The sequence below is a fragment of the Rissa tridactyla genome, chromosome Z, assembly GCF_028500815.1.
Source record: "Rissa tridactyla isolate bRisTri1 chromosome Z, bRisTri1.patW.cur.20221130, whole genome shotgun sequence".
Classification (NCBI taxonomy): Eukaryota; Metazoa; Chordata; class Aves; order Charadriiformes; family Laridae; genus Rissa; species Rissa tridactyla.
The window spans coordinates 55,192,727-55,216,209 of record NC_071497.1 but is presented as its reverse complement, the minus strand read 5'-3'; the positions used below and the strand labels follow the sequence as shown (position 1 = coordinate 55,216,209).

The window sequence follows — 23,483 nt, the reverse complement described above, 5'->3', positions numbered from 1 at the left end:
TTTGATTAAATTCTTCATAAAAATTGTATTATATTACTGACTAGTATGTCTTAAGGTCTTGTTATCAAGGTCTTGTTAATCAATCACTTATTTTATAACTTCTGGCCCAAGTAATTTAAAATTTTCAAATATTTTGACTTGAAATGTTCAGTAACATTTTTTCTTCCATCTGATTTCAAAAACTAGGAAAGTAAACTGAATATAAGACAAAAATACACTTCGGAGTGAAACTATTAACTGTGTTCAGTGACTTCACTAATAACTGCAGTCACCGTACTGTAGGCTCACTTATATTTAGTGAATCTTTCCTATCTAAAAATGTAAATGATACTTTTATATCACAAACTGGACACAGCTGAATAGTTACTTATCATCTGAATAATTTATGAATAGTAAGCTTCTCCAGTAATCTTTATTCTCCTTTCATATCTCTAATGGATATGAACTCACTCATTCCAATACAGCTGCACCTGACTTAAACCTCTAAAAATTAGATGTGAAAGTCAGACCCTTCATTTCCTTTACTGTAGCATTTGAATAGCACCTTTTTAGGAAACAAAAAAAATCAAATGGAAACTATTAGAAAATAGCAGGGTATATTTGAGACCTACAAGCTCCTGCTATTAATGCGTCATTCACCTGACTCATATACTCTCATATAAAGGTGGTGAGCCAGAAACCCTTGGTACTGACTATATTTTATTGCCTCCTTTTTCAAAAACCTGCATATGAATTTTCCTTACGAAAAAAGCTCAACCGCAGCAAGCTGTAACAGCAAGTGAAGAGTTGTTCATACAACCTGGAACGTATGAAGGAACAAGATGGTAACTAGCTGTTATCCTAGAGAACAGGAACAAACATTACTTGTCCACAGGGTGAAGCAAACAGCAAGAACAGTTTAATACTTATTACATTTACAGGCATGCCTCTGATTCTCAATTGATTCTCAATTCTCTTCAGTCACTCAGTGTTTCATGGGACATGGGATTTGTTCATCTTAAAGCACAGAAGCTTTAAGTTTTGCAAGCAGGTTTGCATAGTCTATGTATATGTCCAGGAACTAAACAAATCATATTCAATATAATTGTGTTTATTTAAATTGGGACCTGAAATTTAAAAATAATAATGGATCAAGTGTCTTTTTTCTTAAATCAAGTTCAAATCCAAGCGAGAAGTATATATCGCTTTTTTCCCCAGAGCATGAGAATTCAGGAACGATGAGAAGTTGCAGGGTAAGCTTCAGCATCAGTTAAGATTAATGACTAGAAAGTACTCTAAAAGCTGAAATGAAACTATAGGAGATATGTAGCCAACAAGACTGAGATTCTTCCAAGGAAGCTGATGAGACAAGTTTCCGATATTAGTACAAGATGTGCTTTACATTCAGTGATTGTTTTAAAAATTGAGTCAATCTGTATAAATACAAATACATATGCCTTTTGGACTTTATATATTAATATAAACAATACATTGTTATTAAGCGACCCTGTAATGGTGCTACAAAAGTTTCCATGTGATTGTAATGGAATAACCTTAACAGCCACACTACAAAACTCAGAAAATTAACATCTACAGGCTGTGAACACCTGTAGGTGAATACCACACTAAGGTTGTGGTGCTATCGTTTGGTTAAGCTGTGCCACAGTGAACCATTCAAATTTTAAAAACTTGTTCCTCGTCTGAAAGCAATTCAGTTCACCCCATCAACACTAACTGAAACAGATGAATTGTTCATGCAGTCAAGATACCCACCATCTAGTACCACCTGTGATCTAATGCAGACTGAACACAGTGGCATGGCGTATTTTGCTCCAGTTTATGCTTCAAATTGCCACGGAAGCAATATGTGTTTCAGGGTTTCACAGGTTGGACTTTAATTCTGTTTTCTAATTCTCTGCTTTAATAATCACACTCTTCTGAGATAAGTTGTGGCTCTAATACAGATAGGTTCTTTCAATGTTCTTACTAACAGGTAGCAGGATTGCTGCTCTCATAAAGAAGGGCAGAAAAGTCCTTCACAAGTTTTTAAAATATTCTTCTCAGCTCTGAATTTCTATTTCTTCCTCTCCAAGAAGATACCAATCAGAATGGAACTGTTACTAGAGAGTATATAGTTAAGTATTGCATTTCAGCCGTACCTTGAATTGAGAAAGGGACAAAGAGGGACACTCGTTCCTTTTTCATCTAAACAAATGAAGGGACAAATACTGAAGCAGAAAAACCTATGTCCTATTAACACTTTTTACACAACAGAAGACTTCCAAATAGTAGGAGCAAAACACTATCAGGAAAAGTCAAAGGATTTATTCAGAAATTAACGCGTTTGTGAGTATTACCTGCACCGGTAGTAGATACAAGTTTAGGCTTGCTGCGTGCTCCATCACCTTTTGTTGTATAGGCTGTCACAGTGAAGGAGTATGTAGTTTCAGGCTGAAGGCCAGAAATTATCATTTCCTAAGATGCAATAAAACAAGAATAATTTATTAATAATAGATTATTTTCCAGGAGAGCATGGAATCCTTCAGACAACCCCTGTATATTACATACAGTGCACACGCGTTTGTGCTACTGGCAGTGAGAGCAAGCATTTGAGAGCACCAACAGACTGTTCTGTGTGAAATACTTCACAATGCAAGATGTTTCACTCACTTAAGCAATAAAAGACAGCACACGTCTAAATAGCATGCCTCAGGCAGTTTAAGGCACAAGGCCAAAGGCTTAGTGGTGTGAACAGTGAATAAAGCCTTCTGAAATACCTTGCCTGAGGAATACTACTGATATGGTGAAATGCATGCATATGTAGGTATGAGAAATTCTGTTAACTTAGTCATTTACAGGACATCACTGATATAGTTATAAAATGCCTAGTAAGAAGAGTGTTGCATTTGTATCCGCTCTTTGTAAGTAATGATGGTTTAGCTGAACAAGAAAGCCTTGTTACTTTCATAACACTCTTATTGCAACCTGTGTTGATCGTTGGATTGTGCATCTAAATATCTCAAAGTACTTCAGAAACAACTCACTCTTCAGGTCTAAAAGAACTACCTAAAATACCATTACAAATCTTGTCAGCGAATAAATCTGACGACCCTCAAATGAATGACAGCAGCTACAAAACAAGTAGCTCTTCAGCTAGTACAAGTGAACAGGAGCAAGATCAAACTGTAAGTGTCAAAGCAAGGGGTAACTTTTTACACATGCATGTGCACACACAGACGTGTACACACACAGGAGACGGTGAAGGGCCAGCTACCTGAAATGAATTAAACTTACATCATGCTATAAGGGCAGCCAGAGGAATTTAAGCCTTGACACTCATGAGACAAATACATTTAATGTGTAAATATAAAAGGACAGTATTTGGAGGCAACTGACTGGCCCAAAGTTCCCAACTCATCAGCTTCCATTCTGTAGCCACTGGACTACTCCTTTGCATTTTCACGTGCTTGAATGGATTTACACTAAATGTCACTGCTGCCAGAGAGATGGTCTATTTATGCATCTAGAATAAATAGCAAATGTGCAATTACACACCCCTCAGATGCAAGAACCATAAAAGTTAATATAAAAATTATGGGTCAGACTATCCATGGTAAGTGGATTTTTCAAGATAGTGGGTATGAGCTCAGTACAGATGTGAGCAGAATTCAGCATTGTATTTACAGTCAGTTATTAGCAATCCAGAAATAACAAGGTAATGATCAGAATGAATGGGCAAAATAGTTCAAATAAAATAAAAACACATTAAAAAAACTACAAACCCTCGCCCTCCTTAGAGTCTATCTCAGAATTTAATTGACCCTAAATGCCAAAATCAGTAAGACAGACTTCTCATCTTCACAGGAAACTGCACCTAATATTAACAGAAAAAAATGGTAAAAAGCAAAACAATAAATGCCATGCTTTTAAACAGTGATGAAGATATTAATCTCTTCTAAAGCAAACAGTACTTCATGGTGTAAGAGATAGGACTGCATTGTGTTGTCGTTAAAAAGTGTGATTGGGATACAGCAAACACTATTATTTAGGCATAAACACTGCAGGGTATTTGGCTTTCCTGATAGCGTACAAAATACATTTGTCAAATAACCAAAAAAGAAAGCACAGCTGACTTCAACTTTCATCTACACAAAAAAATTTAACCTTAAAATGAATACAGAAAAAACTGACTGCTGCTAAGCAACTCTGAACCAATTTTTATTTTTCTAACACCTTCTTGTAAAGAGGAAATTGTGAGCCAATGTTAGTGACAGCCATCAAAAACGAGAAAACACAAACCAGTTCTGTACATTTTGGCATCATGCTAAACCCCAGAACAAGCAAGCAACAGTAGCCCCCACTCTCCCTGGGAAAAGAAAAAAAAACAGAAAAAAAGTACCATAAGGGAAAAACCTTGAAGTTAGGAGCATGCATTTGTGCAAATCACAAAAAAAAAAAAGGAAAAAAAAAAAAGCCCCCGAAGAAAACTCAAAAAAAAAAAAAAAAAGGAAGCAACAAGCAAACAAGCAAAAAGAAAAGAAAAAATCCCAAACCCAATGCACACTGCTTTTCTGGCCAGTCAAAAACTACTCACATGTTCAGTAGTATCATCATATTCCCACTGATTTAGAGTAAAGAATGTTGGAAGGGAAAAAAAAAAAGAAATGAAGAGATTTGTAGCCTGGTAGAGGTAATGTTTTCTTCTTAATAGTAAAATAAATATGAAAGATGTCTGCAAAAATCATGTACAATTTGAATTAATCATGTAGAATGACGTAGAATTTGGTTAATGAAATCAGGCCAGGCACTTTTAATTCCATTTCTGCTCTCCCTAAAGAGCAGCCACTTCTCTTTCCTTGAGAGATGAAAGAAGTAATGAATCTTCTTGTACAATGTAGTAATATTTTATAATAGATTGTACTAGCAAAAGCTACCAAGGCAGATTTCAAGGCCACCTGATTTATTTAATCATGTTACTAGGCTATATGCTTGAGTTTCCTAAATGAATTCTATGCCTTATTTAAATTAATAGCAAGATTTTTTAGTCTTGAAACTTAACCACACTGATCTTTTACCATCAAGGTCTTCATACCTGCACAAGCCCCGATCACATGTATCACAGAAGCATGACAGGCAGGAAGGAGTGGCAGGAGAAGAGAGAAGGTGACTATCCAGAGTGAACCAATGGCAAACAGGCAGGTCAAATTGAAACTTGGCAAAAAAAGAAACACGATTTTTGCCTTTGTGGTATTTGGGCTCCAATATCTCATCTAGTCGCCTATTTCTGACCTTCTAGTATTTAAAAATAATTTAAAAAAAATTAAACTACTACCACACGGAAAAATCTGTGCAAGGAACCAGAGAAACAAAGTGCAACAGCATTTCCTTCCCACCTCCCCACCTGTTTCTATTTCGCTCTCCACTGAATTTAAGCTGTAAGGACACCATGTTTTGCAAAATAGGTAAGTACATAGAGATAGATAGACAGATTGGCAGGTAAAACTGCAACAAAGACCTCCAGGAACAGAGAAAATACTTAGAGAAAAGGGTCATCAGCAAAACACCTTTGTAGGAGACCTGTTCTTGAAAAAGGTATCCGAAGAGCTGAAATTTAGAACTAAGACTGGAAGAAGGAACAAAATAAGCCAAAACCTGTTTATTTATTCACACAAAATCCTTAAGAGGCATAACTCTTTACTTTATGCTAGGTCGATAATTTCTTATATTTCCAGTCATTCCAGTCATAAATTGAGAGCTAGCAGTGAGAGGTGTGTACTTGATAATAGTTTCAATGTAGGATGATTCCTCCAGTACCAGCAGCTTTAGGAATATTTGGTTTTACAGAGCATTAGTGTATTCCAATCAGTAAAATCCTGTTTTAGAAGTTTTTTAAACTTGATGTGATTGGGCTTTTGTTTTCATTACGTCTCATAATTTATAAAACCGATGGGAAATTTTGCAATATACGTAAGCCCATACCTATTTAAACTAAGCTTCTCATTTTATTGCACAGTTATTGATATGAATAATGACAAGTATAAATACCTCAGTTATTTCTTAAGTTGCACTGATAAATTAATTTCCTGTGAAACATGTAGTGAGGTGAACACATGCTAATGACAGAAACACTGTACTAATGGGCTAACACAGGCTCCTAATGATTCTAGGTTCTCCACTGAAACAAATAAATATCGGGTGGGTGGATAATGCGGTGCACAGTTTGCTACATTGACTGTGACCTGATGCTGATCTCCCTGATGCTTTAAAACTTCAGAGCATAGTTATAGGACGAAGTCCTCAGATTTAAGGGAGCCATCAGTATGACACAGTTTAGCATTTAGTTGCACATCTATACAGAAAAGGATGCTTAAGTTTGTCCCAAGAACCTTTATATGTAAGTATTCTGAAAAAAAAAACTGTCAGAGATAAAAAGTGTTAGCTGGTAAGCTGAAATACAGAAAGGAAAAAAAGTGGTAGTTCTGGATAACTGTCTGGTACACTAAATGTTTTCATTGTGACCTAGAAAAGAACATAAAATGCCCTAATTACCTGTGCATCAGCCAGCATGATGTCCTTCAACGTGGGCTGACCCTTTGGCTCTCCATTTTCCATCCTCACGTAGTGGACCTGGTATCCTCGGATCTGACCGTGCTGCTTATTGGGTACAGGTGAGCGCCATGACACTTTAACAGCAGTAGAGTTGACAGCCTCTACCTCGACTTTGCGAGGAGGACCACTAGGAACTGGAACAACATCATTGGACAGAAGAGAATTACAGGCACCTGTCCCACCCATGTCTTTTGCTTTATTTTTTAAAAGGGCAGACTCACTATGTTTTCTTTGAAGAATACAAATTGTTCAACAAATGAAAATGCTCAACCAATCTCCTCTACCTTTCAGTGAAAAGATCAAAAAACATGACTGATGCAAAAAATGGAAGAAAAAAGAGTATTAGAGAAATAGAAAAACATGTAAAAATGTACAAAAGCCAAGGAAGATGCTTTGAGATTCAAAGCATTATAGTACAAAGAGATATTTTAATCATTGAAATAATAATAATAATACTAATAATAAAACCACAAAAGATTTAAGAAAAAAAATCCCTTATTTTTGTTTTCTAAGTTCTTTGTTTCTTTTTTTTTTTTTTTTTTTTTTCAGTAGTGTAAAAAGGAGGCTGATAACAGGGCTGTCTTCTGTCACTTTCAAGCATGGAAGAAAAGAAAATGTGTGGAGCATCAGTTTTCCAAGATCAAAAACAAAACTAAAAAAACAAAAAACACAACCCAAAACAACCCAAATCAAAAAGCACAACATGGAACAAGAAAGCAGTTTAAAAAAAAAAACAAAAACCACCAAAAACCAAAACCTGAAGAAAAGTTCATTGACATAAGTGTTTAAAAATAACGACTGTAAAATCAAGGAAAAGGCAGAAAGATTTTCCCCTGAGAGTTATTTTTATGTTAAAGGAGGAGCAAGAAGGATATGTATGGGCTCAAAGTGGCAGCAGATTCGTGTCACTCATAAAAAGGTACTTTCTTTTAAAAAAAAAAAAAACAAATATAAAAATGGTGTAGAAAGGACAAGTCTTTGATTAAAAAAAACTCAAAGGGTGATAATATCTGTGATTTGTGAAAAAAGAGGAGCAGAAAAAAGTACTGTTAGGCTATACAAAAGACAGCAGATCGACAGAGCCATAGAGGTGCAAACTGATGTAGTGGAGGCAACATACCATCTTCATCTGTCCGAATCAATACTGCTAAGCTCTCTGGGCCAGGTCCAACATCAGTGTGGGCAGTCACAGAGATCCGGTACTCAGTCCATTTTTCCAGCTGTTCCAAAAGGTATTGGGTACTGTCCGAGGAAATTCCCAAAATTTCATGGGGCTTGACATCTTCTCCATCAATCCCAATGTACTTGATGGAGTATTCAGTGATAATGCCGTTCTGTTTTTCCACCGGTGGAGGTTTCCAACTTACCAAAATGCTAGTGGAGCTGGGGCTTGTGCAACTAATGTCTTGAGGAGGAGCTGATGGCTCTAATTTCAGTAGTGGGTTAAAGGAGGATTTGAGTGAAAGGATAGGAGTGATTGAAAAAAATGAACAAAAGAAAAAATAAAATAAATAAAAGACAATCAAATGAAAATAAAAAATAAACCAAAAAAGTAGAAATTTGAGAAAGCAAAACGTCCAATAATCATGTGCACCTTGGCTTATTAACATGGGGAAACTGAAAATGAATAGACCAACTAAACGGTGAAAAAGGATGTAGGGGAAATACATGAAAATGAAACCTCAAAATAATATTACCTACCTGTAATTAAAATTCTTCTTGAAATAAAACAAAAACGTGACACTTCTATGACTACTGATCTATGCTTAGAATCATTGCAATTACTGCAAGCAATAATAGTTTAAATGACATATGACATGTATTTACTTAAAAATTTGGACATATCCCCTTCAAGTGGGTTTACTTACTTTGAGAAAAATTCTCTTTTTACTGAACTCCTAAAAACTTGCAATAATTGCTAGAAATTGCTCCATAAATTGCCATTTTTGTAGCCTCCCCACTCTCATAAACAAATTATTATATTTCTTTTTTTTTCTTTTCATAACCGAGTCTGCCTGGCACAAGTTAATCACAAATGACGTTTAAACGGAAAGTGTTTACCGAAACATTTATTGTAGCCAACATACTAGGAGCATGCAGTCAATAGAAGACAAAGAAAGTCTTAGTCAAAGATTTACCTACCAGGAAAAAGTGACAGGCTTGTTGATTCTGACTGTAACTTGTACTTACCCTAGATCAGCTGTCAGTTTTATTTTTTTAACTCCTCTTGGAGACACCTTTGCTAGCAAAGAATTAAATCCTACCAGTAATTTAGGTAACTTCTATAGGAAAAAAATAAAATCTACCCCCAAACAACGTGTCAGGAAGGCGGGTATTCATTTTACAAAGAGAGTTCATAAGCTCAGCACATCAGAATGGTGAGAAATTCTGACTTTGTTTCATTTCTTGTCACCAGGACCAATCTTCCAGAGCAAAAGTGCTCAGCTTTACTGATTTTTACTCGAAGGAGTCTGTTAGCATATTTACCTTTTCTGGGCTCCAGAGCATTTAAGCATGTATGTCATTTCACCGCTTTCAGTGAGGCAATTCAATTACTGAAAGTTAGGTATGCATTTATGTGCTTAAATGCACTTTGACTTAGCAAAGTCTATGCTTACTACCTGTGATCATTCAGAGCACCAAAAAAGGAGCCATAGTTCAAATTCACTGGCAGAATTAGTGTACGTGGACTTCTTTCTTATTTCTGCCTTCTCTCTTGTACAGAAAACACAAATTTGGGGTCTGAGATCTTTATGGTGATTTGGGTTTGGTTTTTTGTGTACTGTTTTCTTCCCATTTCTTAAGAGAAAAAAGAAACACATGGATTTCTGGTACTTATACTAAGCACATCAAACAAAATTAAAGCAACAGAGAAGGCCTAGGACCCTGCTGTGACCTATTGCATTTACACATGTATCTTTTGGTTCCCTATGGTTCTTCTACAGGGATCAATGGCTTTTACTCAGTATGGTACACTGCTCTTCCGAAGGGAAAACAGGAGGGAATGTACCAGCATTTCAACTAAGTAGAGGAGGTGGATGGGGGGACAGATGAGAATTATCACGTTTGGCATTTTTTTTTAAGGCTAATTCAGTAACCAAGTAGTCAAAACATGTTGGTCCCCTTCTACCATTGACTTGCGCAGGAAATAAAATGCAAGTGAAATGTTCCTGCAGGATCTTATATGTAAAGAAATAAATCCCTGTAGTATCTTCCTCTGAAACCAAGATGAAAGGCAATTGTGTATTCTTGTGAATATTGCTAACAAAGTCACAGAAGTTTATTAATTTTTAATCCATTATATTCTGAAAATGCAAAATATTGCATTTATGTAACTAAGGATAATCTGTAGGCTACTTGTGTAACCAGTTTTACTAATGCATAGATTTTTTTGTTAAAATACACAATTTTTGCAAAAGATTTTGCAATATTTTCAGCAAATAATCAGGGTCTGCCCACCGAAATAAATTGGATTTTCCTACTATGTGAAGACATAAGGCTGAAAAAAGCATATTCTTATATTTGTGAAGGGGAAAATGGCAATGTAGTTATATTTGGAACATGCAACCTTGGCCCCTAGGTGTTTATTTTGTATGCACAGTCTAAGTAACCTTCACCCAATATACAAGAATAAGCATTCTAAATGTCTGAAATGGCTCGCAGAACAAATAAATACCTTTTTCTTCATCAAATTATTGATTCTGGACTACTAAAATTAAAAGGTGCCTTGCCACTCTCTCTAAAACTAGGTTTGTGTTATATAATCATTTTTTGTGCTTATTCCAAATGCCTCAGAAATGCTTCAGGAGCACATTTAGCTTTGGCTAAAGGTCTGTAGCTCTGTATCTCCAGTCATCTTAATTACTATTAATATAGAACACTAATAAAGAATGATGGTGTAATCACATATGTCATGACTGCAAACTGAAAAGCTTCATGTCAATTGAGAATAAAAATTTTCTGTTTTGAATAATATTACTTTTAGAAAGGCCATTTAATTTAAAAGAAATAGAAACAGAACAGCACTAAGTTTTAAAATTACGCAGTGTAATGGAAACTGTCAGGAAAGCATAACTTATCAGGCAAGAGTAGCATTTCTGGACATCATCCTTGAATATCTGATTGTGTTAATTAAGTCTTAATTTAAATTTTTTAAAGTGTACGTATAAATTCCTGACAGATTTTTGCATCTCATTTGCAGACAAATGTAATGAGTTTCATGACATTGTTTCCATAAGCATACAGTGAGAAAACAATTTTTGTACTGGTGTAGAAAATGACTGAACATCATAAAAAGCTGAGATTTTAAAAATTGAACGATTAGCTACTATAGGAGAACAGTTATGAGGAAATTTTTGGTACAGTTTAAAAGATTCAACCTGAGCCACTCTAGAAATTTTTTGCACTTCAGAGAGATGCTCCAGGAACCTAGTATTACAGGAAATACACAGACTGGGCAGGTGGAATTTTATTGGAGGAGGACTGCCATTAATGTACATCTACTACATGATAAAACATTTTATCCCTATTATAACATAACATAAAATATTGTTATGACAGCATAATACTGCCTCTTAAGGCACTGGTTTACTGAGTTTTTTTCTGAAACTATGTAACAGCCACTCATATATTAAGTTGATCACAATACTTCTACAAAAATACACATTTTAAGCATTCTTTTGCTGTATTAAGCACCATGAATGCTATATTTTTATCATTTTGGCTTCTTCTCTGTTGCTGCCTCTCTGGGCTACTGAGATTAATCTCTCTGAGAAATACAAGACAAGGGAATAAAGTTAGCAAGGAAAGACACCTACTTGACTGCATGGTTCTCGCTGAGATTTCTGCTGTCGAAGCACCCAGGCCCTGTGGAGAACGTGCAGCTAGACGGAATAAGTACAAGCTGTTTGGCCTTAAGCCTTGCAGGCGATAGGATGTAGTAGGTTCAGTGGAAACCCGTTGCTAAAGGTAGGTAATAAGAGGATATCTTGATTAATATTCAGAGACTCTGAATTCCATATGTTGCCTACACAAGAAATGCTTTTATACTCTGGTGATAAACCCACTGAGAAAAATTTTAATTCAAGAAAATAAATCAGAACAGAACCAAAGTAAACCAAACCAAAAATGAATACATTACTTTTGACAAACACACATTAAGGAATGATATTTTTTAAAGCCGACAGCTTAATGGGTGAAACTTAGAGCCAGAAATACCGTTTGACTGTTTCAGGAAGTAATAGCTGTGTACAAAGTATAAAAGGCTTTTTAGACAATAATAAGTAAACAAAGCCTTACCTATAGTTACCTCTTATGACAAGGAACTACAGGGTTTTATGATGTAAGTAATCTTGGGTTTAACCTTGTAGCTAAATTTGTGTTCAAATCATTAAGAAGCAAAGCGCAACTTATTTAGCAGGGGCTTGCATCCTATTTGGAGGTGAAATACTAATCTGGTCCCCTTCCTCAAAATAAGCTTATGCATTCACAGTGTATATGTGAAGCCACCATAAACATAAGCTCAGCTGAAGCATCAGCAATGAGTTGATGATGCAGGAGAAATCAATGAGGCTGACATTCTCCCGCTGCCTTCTGAGACAGCTGGCTTCTTTCTTTTGTCTGGGATGCCTGGCAATATCGCATCATTTCTATACAAGAAGAACAGTTTATTCTAAAGTCTACGGTACTAACTCCACAGAGGCCTTCAAACTGAAAATTCTTTACGAAATAATGGTACAGAAAAAGTCTGCAGCAGGCTTTCATTTTTAGAAAAAAAACCATATTCTCTTCTCAAATACTATTGAAAGATTAGAGAAGTTTGAGAACTATCTTACATGGTGGCAAAGAGAAAGAAAAATTCTCTAAGACTGAAAATAAACTTCAAAGTCCAAGTGTAAGTGCAAAAAATCTTAATGAATCCATAACATGCCCCTAAACAGTTCTGTTTCCAAGCATTCATAGAGGAACAGGCTTGGAGAGACATGATCAATGTTTGAAACTGGATGAAACTTCTGTGGATGACTTGTTGCAAACAACAGCAAAGTTCCACTGGCTGGTAACCGTCGACAGCATTTTCCGGTGTTTACACTCTCTCAGTCTATTGTTAAGCTGACTGCTGAGTTTAACAAACTGTTAAACATCAAGGCATTTGTACTAAAGGATTTAGTACAATTTAGTACCACTGCAGCATTTTATGTCTGATTCATTGAGGAGTATTTAAAAGATCTATAGTCTTTTCACTTACCTCCTCCCCGTGCTCCCCATCTTTGTAAACTAGTTCATAGCTGGAAATAGTATCAGAGCGTGGAGGTGTCCAGGAAAGTAGTATGCTCGTTTCAGACTCAGGTTCTGCTTTGAAGTTCAATGGCTGACCAGGCACTAAAGAAAAAGTTGAGCAGTGTTGCCAATTGTTTATTTGGCTAGTTCAACACTTATCTTTCAAACCTTTTAAACTATTACCTGAATATTTCACACAATATTACTTTTGTTGAACTTACTGAACTTAAACAAATTGATTAACTGTAGTATGAAATAAATTAATCTGAGCTCAGAAAAAGAATGATATATTTAATTCACACATTACAAATAACAAATGATTTCAAATAAGTGCTTTGCAGTGTAAATAATGCACACAGAACTGAACGGAAATTGAACAGAAGCCTGGTGACAAATGCTGGCAACCTAATAACCTATGTGTGAAATGGCAAATATATACACGTATATATGTGCATGTATATGGGGAAATGCTGTTATTACATAAAATTGGCTGGAATAGTCCAAAAAAAGTGTTAAAACCATTATAAGCATTTCCATATCTGAAAATGGTTTGCTCAGCTCATAAATAACTAAGATACTAAACACATTCTGCTTTTTAAGAAGACACCCAAATATCGAATGCTTTTGTAACCTGAAGAAGTTATAACCTACTGAAGAGATCTTCAGTAATGTTCTCATTCAGTGCCATATTTTTACCCTTTTAATGACTGTTATTTTTTACCAATATAGCTGAATTGAATTGAAAGTAACAACACTTTCTAATCGCAAAGAATAAAAATGCAACTTGGATTCCAGTAGTCAAGAACATTCTTGTGTAATGGTCATGGAAATTATCCAGACCAAAAGTTACACTCATTCACTTCTGCAAATCTACAACAAATAATAAGGTTGACTGAGAAAAGACAGCAAAATGTAACCCTGTCATTGGAATGTATACAATAATTTTGACAAAGCATTACTTTCAGTTAATAGTGCTGTTGATAAGGCATGAAACAGTCTTCCATAGCATTTCTAGCTTTTCAAGAATAAAATGTGGCATGGTTTTGTTTTTTAGGAAAAAAAAAATGAGATGCACTTAGCACATACTGAGAAGAGGTGTGACAAGCAGGATGTGACAACAACAATCATTTCGCAATCCTTTTTCAAGGTAGAATTTTATTATAGAATTATAAGTACATTTCTTTTGCACAGTAAAAGACTTAAAAATACCATGGAGCAAATGGTAAAAATAATTTATGATTGTAATTCTTATTTTCCCCAGACTTCTACACAATGTCACTCTGAGGATAAAACTGCCCTCGTGCATGCTGATGCAGGTTTGATATCTAACCTTTAAACAGACAGATAACCTGGTGCATATTCAAGCTCCTGTGTGGAGGCCGCAATTCCCCACCTTCACTTTTTTACTTTTTTTTTTTTTTTTTTTTTTTCCAGAAACAGGACAAAATAGAAAAGGAAAAGAGTAGGGGGATGTTGTCTTTTTCTGAGGGAATGAGTGATGGTGAACAGGAGACTAAGTCTCTTTAAGGGAAGAAGAAAAACATAGGAGTAATTAGCTATTTTTCTAAAAGATGTCCGGTGTAAAAAGAGACCCCTTCCTGGGTACTGCAAAGTGCAAAAGGGAAAAGATCACAAAGCACAGGCAGCAATTACAGGAAATATCAAAAAAGTATTTTTGACAGAGATACTTCTAATTTTATCCTTTTAAGATTGAATGGATTTGAAATTAAAAGGGAGAGAGTGGGACAACTGGATAATTCCTACCTTTGAAACAGATTCTGAAATACCACTAGATCAAACTTTAACTTGGCAAATCTATAGCATAGTTGCACAAATGCATTTATTAGGTGAACATTACAACTTTTCAGGTTAGCTGTTTCAAAATACCCCTGAGTAACAACCGGACAAGAGCTGCAGATTTGCCTCCTGTTGAACATGGTTTAAAGCAGATGCAGAGCCCCACTGCAGGCTTGCCAAAACTTAATAATAAAATCTGGAGTCTAGATGGCTATTTGCAAGTGTTTATTTTGCTACAAGTTGTTACAAATGTATCTCATGAAACTCAGGTGAGTACCTGGCCGTAGGCATTTTTGTTGCTTCGTCTGACAAAAAGATAAAAACTGGTAAAACTGACCTCTGGAAAAATGATTTGCTTCAAAGCGTATCAAAGGATAAGGAAAAAATTACTTTGGCAAAGTAACTGAGCAGCACAGTTGGTGTTACAAAATCACCTTTGCCTGGTCATGGAAGGTCAAACAGCAGCTTATGTTGTCTGTGTCATGCTATCCATTTTACGTCCCTATCAGTGACCTGAAGAAGGGGATGGAGGACACATGTTCCAGATTTGCAGGTGACATATTAAGTTGGGGAGGACCAGTTGACACACTCCAGGACCAGCTGTGGTTAAGAGGGAGCTGGAGATAGGGGAGGAACAGGTCTATGGGTCCCTGTGAAGTTCAACAAGCCCTGTTCTGGGAAGGCAGGCCACTGTCAGGATGCAGGCTGGGGCTGATGGGGCCAGGGAGCAGCTGTGAGGAATGGCCCTGGGTCCTGGCAGGCAGTAAGCTGAGCCAGGGCCAGCTGTGTGTCCCGAGAGCCAGGGGAGGGCTGGGACTGTCCCCTCTGCTTAGTGCCTTTCAGACTACATACAGGTACTGCATCTGGTTTTAGGCCTCAGCAAGATGTCTCTGGGCTGGGGCCCTTGCACCACAAAGAGAGGCTGAAGGACCGGGACTGGTTCAGCTGTGAGAAAAGATGGCTTTAGGGGCACCTAATGACATCCCCAGCACTGATGGAAGGGATGGAGGACATGCAGCCGGGCTCTTCACAGCGATGCGTGGCAGGAGAGTGAGAGGCAGCAGCACATGAAAAATGAAACATGAGATGCTCAGGCTGGAGATAAGGAGAAACCATTTCCACATATGGACAGCCCAGTGGTGGAGCCAGGACCCAGGGAGATTGGACTGTATCCATCCTTGGGGGGTTTAACGCTTCAATGGTGTGAAGCCCTGAGCAGTCTGGTCTGACTGCGTGGCTGAGCTTGCTCTGGGCAGGGGCTGGGGCTGGAGACCTCCCCAGATGGTCACCCTGCCAGCCTGAATCATCCTGTGATAATCTATGCCTATCTATAGATTATAGATAATCATGCCTAATACATGAATTATAGAATGCAGCCAGGCAGTAATAGTAAATGACCAGTCAAGTGACCCATATGAAGGCTGGTACCATTCGTTATGATAAATACGGCAGCAGATGGAGAACAAAGGGTATTTCCTGTCTCTCTGCATGTTTTAAGACCCTCATCCTCCAAGTATTCCTTTAAAAAAAAAAAACAACAAAACAAAAAACAACAAAACCCTTCATGGTCTTTGGTCTGCAATTCTCTCATTTTATAAGACAAGTTGATGATTAATTGAACTTTTCCAAGTTCCAAACTTTTTGTTTGTCAAAATAGTATCTTGCTGCAAAATCTAGTATCCCCTCACATTTTTCAACCACAGTTAGGTGATAGAAGAAAGAGGTGACAGGAAAATCTGCATCACTCCAAACAGATAGAGAAGATGCAGAAGAAAACAAACCCAAAATAACAGAAACTAAACAAGCTGTATTGCTGATGAAACTCTGGTAGGGGACCCAAGGTTTAAGCCAAAGAAAAAGTACCAGATAAGAAAGTGGAACAATAACTTTTAAACTATTTAGGATTTATGCCTAGAACACACAACATCTGTTCAAAATATTCTTCAGTGACATATGGGAACTAAGCCAAGCTGGAGGAGCTGACAGAAGGTACTGGTCTCCTTCAGAGATGGAAAAAACCCGGAAAATTGGAAAATCTATGTCAGTGGACTTTATACATTTGCTGAAGTGTTTTTAATTACACAGATCAAACCTTACTTTCCATATTAGTGCTGTACATGGTCAGCTCATAGAATGGAATATTTTTGCATGAGCATTCTCTCAATATTGTCTTTTCTGTCTTTCCTGCTTTGAGGCCAATGTGCTGTGCAAATGTACATTAAAATCCTAACTCCCCTATGCACCAAGTATACCTCTTTTTACTTCTTGCTTCTAAACATGACATAGCTTAGTTAGTACACATGATAAAAAACTACAATGCAGTGGCAAAACAAAGACAAAAGTCCAGAATTACTCTTTTCAAGACTTCATACCAAGTTTTACACCTTTGTTTGCCTAGTTCTCCATGTTTATTGCTGCATAACCAGAAGCAGATTGCTGGACCTTGTGCTGCAGATGTGGTACTATGTCCACCCCTGATTCAAGTTCCAGAACAGAATCATAAAATCGGATCTCAAATCAGAAAGGCACTTTAGTTCCCTACACAGCTCCTCAGCTGTCTGAGGTAACCAGAAAAACACTCCAGGGCTGTGCTGGGTTTGCAAGTGATGCTAGAAAGAGAGGAGAGTCTTCAGACTAGAAAGGGCCCCATGACATTGCTAGGGTGAAATCTGTATCCAGAGGAAAACTCAACCAGTTCAATTAGGAATCAGTTTTGCAAATGACAATAGATGGATCAAAAGAATCAGTTGGGAACTGAAAGGGACCAAGAGTTCATGCTTCAGCTTGTTCTGGAAGAATCATGAAGCTCTACAGAGAAGCTCTTAAAATTGAAGAGTTAATGTGCTCCGGAGTTTTTGTTTTGTAAAACAATACTTGTACTTTTTGAAATACTGAATTCTTATTGAATGCTTTTAACCCTTCTCTTGTGGAAGTCCATTTCCATGAAATGCTTCACTAGGAGACTAGTACTGTGAAGTTTCAGAGACATGAGGTTTCCCTGTTCATGTATTCATGGATCAAGCACTGGCTGGATGGGCAGTCCCAAAGAGTGGTGGTCAATGGAGTTAAATCCAGCTGGCGGCCAGCCACAAGTGGTGTCCCTCAGGGCTTGGTGTTGGGACCATTTCTGTTTAACATCTTTATTGATGACCTTGATAAGGACATAGAGTGTATCATCAGCAAGTTTGCAGATGACACGAAGCTAAGCAGGAGTGTTGATCTACATGAGGATAGGGAGGCTCTACAGAGACACTTGGATAGATTGGATCGATGGGCCAATGCTAACGGTACGAGCTTCAACAAGGCCAAGTGCTGGGTCCTGCACTTGGGCCACAACAAACCCATGCATCGCTACAGGCTTGGGGAAGCGTGGCTGGAGAGCTGCCTGGCAGAAAAGGACCTGGGCATTCTAACTAACAAGCGGCTGAACATGAGCCAGCAGTGTGCCCAGGTGGCCAAGAAAGCCAATGCCATCCTGGCTTGCATCGCACAGAAATAGTGCGGCCAGCAGAAGTAGGGAGGTGATTGTCCCCCTGTACTCAGCACTGGTGAGGCCACACCTTGAGTATTGTGTGCAGTTTTGGGCACCTCAATACAAGAGAGGTATCGAGGTGCTGAAGCGAGTGCAGAGGAGGGCAACGAAGCTGGTGAAGGGCCTGGAGAATAAATCTTATGAGGAGCGACTGAAGGAGCTGGGACTGTTTAGTTTGAGGAAGAGGAGGGTGAGGGGAGACCTCATCACTCTCTACAACTACTTGAAAGGACATTGTAGAGAGGTTGGCACTGGTCTCTTCTCACAGGTAACTAGTGATAGAACAAGAGGGAATGGGCTCAAACTGCAGCAGGGTAGGTTTAGACTGGACATTAGGAAAAAATTCTTCACAGAAAGAGTGGTTAGACACTGGAATAGGCTGCCCAGGGGGGTGGTGGAGTTACCATCCCTGGATGTGTTTAAGACTTGTTTAGATGTGGTGTTAAGGGATATGGTGTAAGGGAGAAATTTGCAGAGTGGAGTTGATGGTTGGACTCGATGATCCCAAGGTCTTTTCTAACCTAAATGATTCTATGATTCTATGAAAAAAATTTGAAATGTCTGGCAAAGTAGCTAGCTTGCTACAACACACAACTGTATTCAGCTACAGACTCCCTTCCTCTGAATTTCTAATCTTCTTTTACAATAAGAGCTCCAGAATCATTAACTCATTTCCCTTAAGCTAAGGCTCTGTTTATATGCCCTGCAAGTCCGATACATGACCTTCTCTTTACTGTCCTTTTCCATGTGTTCAAAAGATTAGCCTTTTATAACTGTCATAATCCTTACATCTTCAAACCACTGCCAACTCCTGGTTTAACAATATGTTTTATATTGTAAGTTTTTGTTTAAAGCAGCATATGTTTACAGGTACACATTCATTCCCCAGAATACTTTTTCTCTCTCTCTTTCTCCAATAACTCACTAGCCAATAGACCTCGTGTAGCTCTCATTCTCCCCTCTTTCTGTCTAAGCCCAGAATAAAGATAAGATTCTCTGAATTCCTCCAGTAGCTATCCTCTCTTTGCCAAAAAAACCCAAAATCAGTCTTGAGTTTAAAGCTCAAGGATTTTCCAGGTTGAAGTACGCTGCTCAGAGAGTATGTGTACTTCTGACCAGTTTAAGCAAAGAAAGGAAATATGAGAAGATGCATAAGAAGTGTGTCCTGGGTAGGTAAATGGAGACAAACCAACAGAGCTTCTGTTCTCTAGTGGAGTAAAGAAAAAGGGAAGTGTCACACTAAAGCTTATAGAGGTATTTCTTTATTGTAAAATTTGGTGTCAGTAAGTCAATTCACCTAAATAATACACTGGTCCTGACTGCATCCTCAGCAGAATTAAATCCTTTGACCCAAAATGCAAGATAAGGACTTTCTTAGGTGTAGCTTTTGGAATTGATCTTCCCTTATTCAAAAGGCTCAGTTCTACAGCTGGTTTTGGAGTAAGTTCTTAAAATGGTGTCTTTTTACAGGAAAGAAAACACTGCTAAAAACAACTGGGGAATAGGACACGGCTTTTCCTTAAAATGCTTAAGCAGAATACTGAAACACAAAATGGAACTGAAAAGTTTTATTTTTTTTATGTCTGGTTCTCTGAAAAATGCTTCATTCTCTTCTCCTCACACTACATGGTGCTAGTTAATATTTTAATTAAAAAACTTATTTTCCCTATCAGCAGCATTTCAGCTGAGCTGCAAAGTGAGAAGCCACTCATGCAGCCATTTCAAAAGAACAATTCTGCTGCACTAACAAAGAAAGAAACCGAAAACCCAAGCAAACTTTTTTAAAACAAATTATTCATTTTTTTATAGTCTCTTTCCAAAGATCATAATACACAAAAGGGAGGAAAGCTCTGACGAAAACAAAACTAACAGAGCCTGAAAGTCACAGCTGTCGATCAGATTTTGTTGTATATATACTCTAATATCCCCAAATTAAGTATATGGGTTAAGCTACATATTTACAATGATAGGTTTATGTGTTTCAAAAAAGGAAAAAAAAATCAATCAAAATGTAACACCATACCATTCCTATTTTTACTCTTTTACATATGTTTCCATTAAATCCATTTTCACTGTTTTTAAATGGTACTTTATAATTCAATATATTTATTTGAATGAGTTGCAGCTTGAGAGAGACTTAAACTAAAACAATCATATTCAGATTTAGATTATAGCAAATCTGTAAGAGAAGGGCAAGGAGGGCATTTTATTCTGCAATGTTCCCTGAAGAGAAACTGCTGGATAGAAACATGGGAGAATTTTAGTTTTTAAACATACCATGAACTGGAGAACTGTACTAGCCTTACTTATCTATTTTTCTCTTTTATGACCTAAAATGTTCATATTTCAAGCACAAATACCAGTGCTTAAAAATGCCTCCCATATGCCACATTTTCATGTTTTCTTTTGATTTTTAACACAGTCACAAATAAACAATGTCAAGTTGACTCTGTTAAAAAGTTGAAAAAAGGTATTGAGAATCTCTCCTGCACTGCTAACGTCATAATTTCTTCAGATTGCAACAGTAATCAGAAACAGATGGCCACGTTTAATGAAACATTCTAGAAAGGTTTTAATACACAGAGCTTTTCTGAAGTGACGTCAGCAATAATGTAACTTGGGCCGGCCCAGCCAGTCCTCAGTGCTCGTTATTTCGATTGCTTCATTCTTCTCTGGGGAAGACACTGACAAACTCTTGCTCATCTAAAAATGTTTATGATTTTAAGTGAAAAAACAGACGCGGAGCTCACTAAACCTTCTTCTTTAAAAGCGTTTTGCACACGGATTCAAAAAGAAGTCAGATGTCAATATAAAAACTAGTCCCTGAAAAAGGTTAAAATTGCTAAAATTAAACTATGCTGTACCTATTTACATTTGCACGTGCACACAGACACATTTTAATGCACCACTAGAAGATCTAAAAACATTAATTTAGTAACTTCTCAGCTGAGATACTGCAAAAGGTAACACCTAGACCTTTGTGTAACACAATGCTTAGAAAGGTTCCAGGACAGTATCCCAATTTCTGTTCTTTATTAAATGCATATTGCTAAAATGCCAAAATAAAAAGTGGATGAAACAGAACGTCTTCAGTTACTTTTTAGAGATACGTTTTTTAAGAATTTGAGGAATGCTAAGTTCTTCAACTTTCCAGTACTAAAAAATTCAAGTAGGATTCTATAATATTTCTAGGCAATCACTGACCTGCAGTAATACTTCATACAGCTTTCTCTAAACTGCTAGACAAAGGGACCTTTTATTTCTTATTGCTACAATAAAACACCTTCTGCAGTGCAGATCCACCAGAGCTTCTCGCTTTTGATTTCATAAAAATTCTCTGCAATGTTTTTCACTATGCTTGCTTGTCCTGTGTTAATAAAAGTAATTCATGGACCTAAAACTCCTGTACAGAAACAAAACAACCTAACTGCAAACATAAACCAAGAAAATGGTGACCTTGTGGTATACACTTTGTAGAGGCAGGTTGGATTTGATTTATAAATACAAAGTGTACAGAACTGCTTGCTTGAACCTACAGAAAGCTGTTTTTTCTTTTTTAATGCTTTCATGTTTTTTGTGTTTTCAGAACCTTATCAACTATTTGAATACACATGCGGTACACATACATTTTGAATTTCCAAAACCAAGATTCACTAGAGTGATGGAGCATCAGGGAACCACAAGCCACCTAAATGAAACACACCAACACAGGTAACTCCTCAAAGAAAGCTGTGAAGAACTACTTGACAAATGCAGTAACATTTGGCCACTTCCAGGATGAAGGTGTCCCTGAGACTTTAGTTAAACTTCAGTTAAACTTCGTGAGATTGATAAAAGAAGAAATGAAAGTGTGAGGGGATAATTTCCACTCTTCAATGATAACTTGCACTGTGGAACTGAGAAAAGGTTATCTGCAAAAGCTGCCTGAATAAAAAATTCTTTCGCTGCAAAATTTGTGCATGTATTTAATTTTTTCACACAAATCCTGTTCAGTGCTAGCTTACCTCCTGTTTGAGTGATGACTTGAATGTCACTAGAAAGTGGTCCATCCCCAACAGAAGTAAAAGCAAGAACCTTCACAGAGTATGTTTTCTGGGGTACCAGATTCCCAATAGTGGTAATATGGCTGTCAGCCACATTGTGCTTCATCCAACTGTTGACATGTTGAGTGGGGTCCATGGTGTAATAAACTCTGTAACCTTGTATTTGTCCATTAGGTTCCTCAGGTTCTTCCCACTGTACCAAAATGGTGGTAGAGCTCAACATACGGGCCTGCACATTGCGTGGTGCACTTGAAGGTGCTTGTTCTGAAGTCCTCGTTGACACCGGCTCACTGGGTGGCCCTCGCCCGATGTTATTTACAGCAACTACCCGAAACTCATACTCTGAATATGGGCTTAGGCCAGCCACACTATAGCGTGTTGTGGCCACGCCATCAATTTCTTTATATGGCTCCTCAGAGTTTTTGGGTTTGTGTTGGATGATGTAGTAAGAAACTGGCTCAGGGTTTCCAGAATCCCAAGTCAATGTTATGCTTGTTGCCGTGCTTTCTGTCACCACAGGTGTTCCAGGAGGTTTGGGTAAGGCTAAAGATAAATGCCAAAAAATACAGTTAGCACTATGTAACAATAGACATTAATTATTACTGTAAGTAGCTTAAAAACGAAACCAAACAAAAATAAAAACAAAACAGGAAGAGTGGAATGGAAAGAAGGTGTGATCTGTTCAGAGCAAGCTTTTGGCAATTATGATTTACCCCAGAAACCTATCAGAAAATCTTCAAGTTGTAGTATAAAGCCTATTTGATAAATTTAATAATAGTGACTTTTGTAATAGATCCCATAAACATATGCAGAAGAGGAATCTCGTGGACAGACAGTGCACCATTACAGTTTAATTTTCAGATATTTTTGGAAGCTCTAGTTTTCAACTACTTAGTGAACATTACACTTGGACACCCAGCAACTCTGAAATTCAAATGACTGGCTCTTAATGGCTCCTGCTGTTGACAACTATATGCAAGATTACAAGATCCTTTATTTACTTGATATTGAAGACTGGGAGCTAGACACAGGAGAAAAATGGAACATTACGATTAACTTATTTATTAGTACTATTGCTGTCTGAATCTGCATTTTGTTTTATGCCAGTGATTGGCTGGAATATTTACCCTCTTGATTTAAGGGGGTAAGAGGCATTTAGTCCCTTTCAGTGCAATATATTTGCTCACAATGTGGCAATGAATGAAAGAAAAGATTGAACTATGTCCAAATATATGTGCTTGGGATAT

At 37.3% G+C, this 23,483-nt stretch overlaps 1 protein-coding gene across 3 annotated transcripts in view; it reads right to left on the bottom strand.

Annotated features, from left to right (window-relative positions):
- Positions 1-23,483, bottom strand: part of PTPRD (protein tyrosine phosphatase receptor type D) — a 373,393-nt gene that overhangs the window by 111,671 nt on the left and 238,239 nt on the right. For 2 of the 3 annotated variants that reach the window (XM_054186468.1, XM_054186470.1), the window contains 7 exons: positions 22,198-22,779; positions 12,833-12,966; positions 11,406-11,550; positions 7,709-8,014; positions 6,529-6,722; positions 4,574-4,600; positions 2,337-2,454 (listed from right to left, as the gene is read on the bottom strand). In XM_054186468.1, coding sequence (XP_054042443.1) covers positions 2,337-2,454; positions 4,574-4,600; positions 6,529-6,722; positions 7,709-8,014; positions 11,406-11,550; positions 12,833-12,966; positions 22,198-22,779 — 1,506 coding nt within the window. The remainder of the gene's footprint in view (positions 1-2,336; positions 2,455-4,573; positions 4,601-6,528; positions 6,723-7,708; positions 8,015-11,405; positions 11,551-12,832; positions 12,967-22,197; positions 22,780-23,483) is intronic. The other variant, XM_054186469.1, reaches the window with a different exon arrangement.